Source organism: Eucalyptus grandis, chromosome 7 (assembly GCF_016545825.1).
Source record: "Eucalyptus grandis isolate ANBG69807.140 chromosome 7, ASM1654582v1, whole genome shotgun sequence".
In the NCBI taxonomy this organism is placed as follows: Eukaryota; Viridiplantae; Streptophyta; class Magnoliopsida; order Myrtales; family Myrtaceae; genus Eucalyptus; species Eucalyptus grandis.
In genome coordinates, this window is record NC_052618.1 from 56,280,389 (window position 1) to 56,283,371 (window position 2,983).

Sequence of the window (2,983 nt, forward strand, 5' to 3'; positions counted from 1 at the left end):
GCTTAAACGTTTGTGATCATGAGAGAAATACCAAAAGAGTGACTTAGTGAAATAGTGTGATCTACCATTGAGTGTTTACACTCAAAGTTGTAATTTCTTATTGATCATATAATGAAATCTAGCCAGTGGGCTGTTAGCGTGGAAAAGTAGACGTAGGTTTAATCTAAATAGAACCACTATCAAATCTATGTGCAATTCTCTTCTCTTTTATCTCTTTACTTGAGTCTACTGCACTATTATAGGTTATCTCAAATGTCTATTCCATTGTATAACAAATTTTGAACATCTATCAAAAGTCTATCTCTTAATTAGACTTAGAGTTTTAAATATTTTATTCCGCTTTAAACTTATTTTTGAAACTCTTTTATCACCTATTCACCCATTTAGGTGTTCATACTAGCTACATCACAAATACTCAGCAAGACGGAGCATGATTATCTTTCAAAATGCCAAAAAGTTTACAAACTCATTTTTTCCTTGAAGCTCCCAACACAATCCACCATCAGAGATCACACGCGTTCAGATCTGGAGTCCTACAAGAGATGGAACTCTCCCAAGTTCATGTAGATAAACAACTGATTGAGTATAACTGATGTAAAACCATCGCTAATAAGACCAATTGATTAACATAATTAACCTTATATACCAGTGGACATGCACTGGACAATAACAATAGCTCAAGTTGCACATGACTGCGTTGCACGCATTCCCCTGTTCGTGGATCAGAGCACAATTCGCATGATTATGATTTCGAAACTTCTATGACTGTATAAGCCCACAGAAGATTCCTGATGGATATCGATTAGAGGAATCAACAGAAGCATAACTGGCGGTCGATTTCCGCATTTCAGCAATTGCATCTACATATATTTAAGTAGTTGCTAAAATAGGACACTATCAGCTGAGTATCAAGCCATATCGCTCGACTTCATTCTAATAACATACATAAGCACCAACTTACCCAACACGCACAACAACCGCCCCTCCCCCCGGGAGGCCCCCTCATCCCCCCAAATGGCCACCTACTCTTTACAATCCGTGTCCATCACCACGACGAACTAATCCAAACCCTAATGAGTAAAAGCATACAAGACGATGGATAGATATACGAAAAGCCCTGAGGGGACGAAAATCATGAGCGGCACGACTGCTGCGAAGGTGTGCGTGCTCCCACAAGCCAGAGTCCCAAGCTTGATCTGCACCACATTGATCAGGGCCAGCATCAGGAAGACGGATCCGCCGACTGACCCGACCCCGGACACCACCATCCCGAGCCGCAGCACATCCTGATTGATCCGAGCGATCAGTTCCCGAGGGTGGTAGCTCGGAGACTGCGTATTCTGGATAGCCTGATAGCCAAATGAAGAAAATAAATAAATAAATAAATAAATAAAGATGAAATCTTTGCTTAGCCTTAGATTCGGCCCTATCAAGACCAAGAATCACCAATCCAACTAAACTTCATCGGATCTTTTCGCTCTCTTCTTTTCTCATCAGCATCATTAGCACACTCGATTTCAAAAGGCGCAGAACAAGAAATGAGAAGAGAACCACCACCGCACCTGCTTGAGGGCGAGAGCGACCACGCTGGAGAAGAGGAAGGAGCCGAAGGAGAAGACCTCGAAGGTGATGAGGTTGCGCTTAATGGCGGGGCCGGCGGTGCAGCGGGGGTCCCGGTTGAGGGTGTTGTTCGGGTCCCACGGGTTCCAGGCGAGCCCGAGGAAGAGAGCGAGCGTGAAGAGGGAGTTCACGTGCACTAGGCAGTCGAGCGCCGTCACGTGGATGCTTGTGTCCGAGGACATCGCCGGGTGATCAGGGCGGTGAAGAAGGGGGAAGGAGGAGGCAGGTGGCGATTTGACCCATGTTGGCCCTTTTTCTTCGGGCTCAAAAAGAAAGAAAGCAGACAGTAGTCGTTGTCGTTCCTGCTCAGTTGGACTGAAGTCATTATCTGAGTCTACGGATGCGCAATCCCTTCTTCCTAGCATCTTCGGTTGCGTCTACATCTTTTTCCACGAAACCTTTTTCTATTATTGCTCGAAAATGAGTTGCATTGAAGACGGCGAGAGTGAAGAGGGAGTTCACGCGCGCCAGGCAGTCAAGCCCCGTCACCTGGATGCTGGTGCCGGCGGCCATCGCAGGGTGATCAGGGCGGTGGAAGAGGTTGAAGGCTTCGCCGTGGTGAAGGTGAAGTAGCAACGTAGGTGGCTGATTTGATCGACGGCGTCCATTTTTCTTCGGGCAGGTCACCAACTTCCTTCATTTTCCGGCACTGAGCAGCGTCAGCCCCATGCATGATCTTATGACTTTGCGGAGACCTGTGTAAGAAAGCAGACAGTAGTCGTTGTTGTCCTGTTTGTACTCCATCGGGACGAAGCAAACTTAATATTCTTTCTTTTAATCTAAGATTTTCCTTGCCGTTCGGGTCTTAGTAAAGCGATGGCAAATGAAAGAAGAGAGACAAAAAAGATATAATTTTATATAAATGGACACTATCGCTAAGAAAGCGACTTTATGCAGGGATTTGGACAACAGGAAAGCCAAAATTGAGGAAAGGATAAACAATTAATTCACCCCCTTGTCTTACATGTCTTACTTGTCCATACCTAATTTAAGGCTTTCTGTGATGGATGGAATCATCCGACTGACTTTTTATGGGATAGATGGATTCACTTGATGAGGCTTCCTTTTTCATTTCAGGGACGGATCATAACTGTCAAATATGCAGAATCACATGGACGAAGAAAGGCACAGCCACAGCTACCTGCTACAATGGTTCCAATCGTGCACCAATGGCAGCAGGATTTCCTCAGTCAGAATATCCTCAGACTGTAAAAGCTTATCCTAGCATGGATCCTGCTGGATATCCTCATCCTCAAGCTGCACCAGCTTACCCACATGCCGTTTACCCTAGCCCTCCTGCGGCACCTATGCCATATGCGGCAGAGCCTCAAATGACTTACCCTCAACTTGCTGTGAAGAAAGA

The 2,983-nt window shown here is 45.4% G+C and overlaps 1 protein-coding gene across 1 annotated transcript; it reads right to left on the minus strand.

The window, feature by feature from the left end:
- Nucleotides 1-817: 817 nt before the first annotated feature.
- On the minus strand, nucleotides 818-2,255 carry LOC104454348. Its single transcript, XM_010069165.3, has 2 exons — nucleotides 1,563-2,255; nucleotides 818-1,349 (listed from the first exon to the last, which is right to left on the minus strand). The coding sequence occupies exons 1-2, from the start codon at nucleotides 1,983-1,985 to the stop codon at nucleotides 1,071-1,073; spliced, it is 702 nt and encodes a 233-aa protein (XP_010067467.2). The 5' UTR covers nucleotides 1,986-2,255; the 3' UTR covers nucleotides 818-1,070.
- Between the last annotated feature and the right edge of the window lie 728 nt (nucleotides 2,256-2,983).

What these genes read in the sequence shown, in the direction of transcription:
- LOC104454348 (XM_010069165.3), bottom strand. Translation starts at nt 1,985, where the DNA reads ATGCTAGGAAGAAGGGATTGCGCATCCGTAGACTCAGATAATGACTTC. An exon ending in TCGCTCTCGCCCTCAAGCAG is followed by an intron (nt 1,350 to 1,562) that starts GTGCGGTGGTGG and finishes TTTGGCTATCAG; the next exon opens with GCTATCCAGAATACGCAGTC.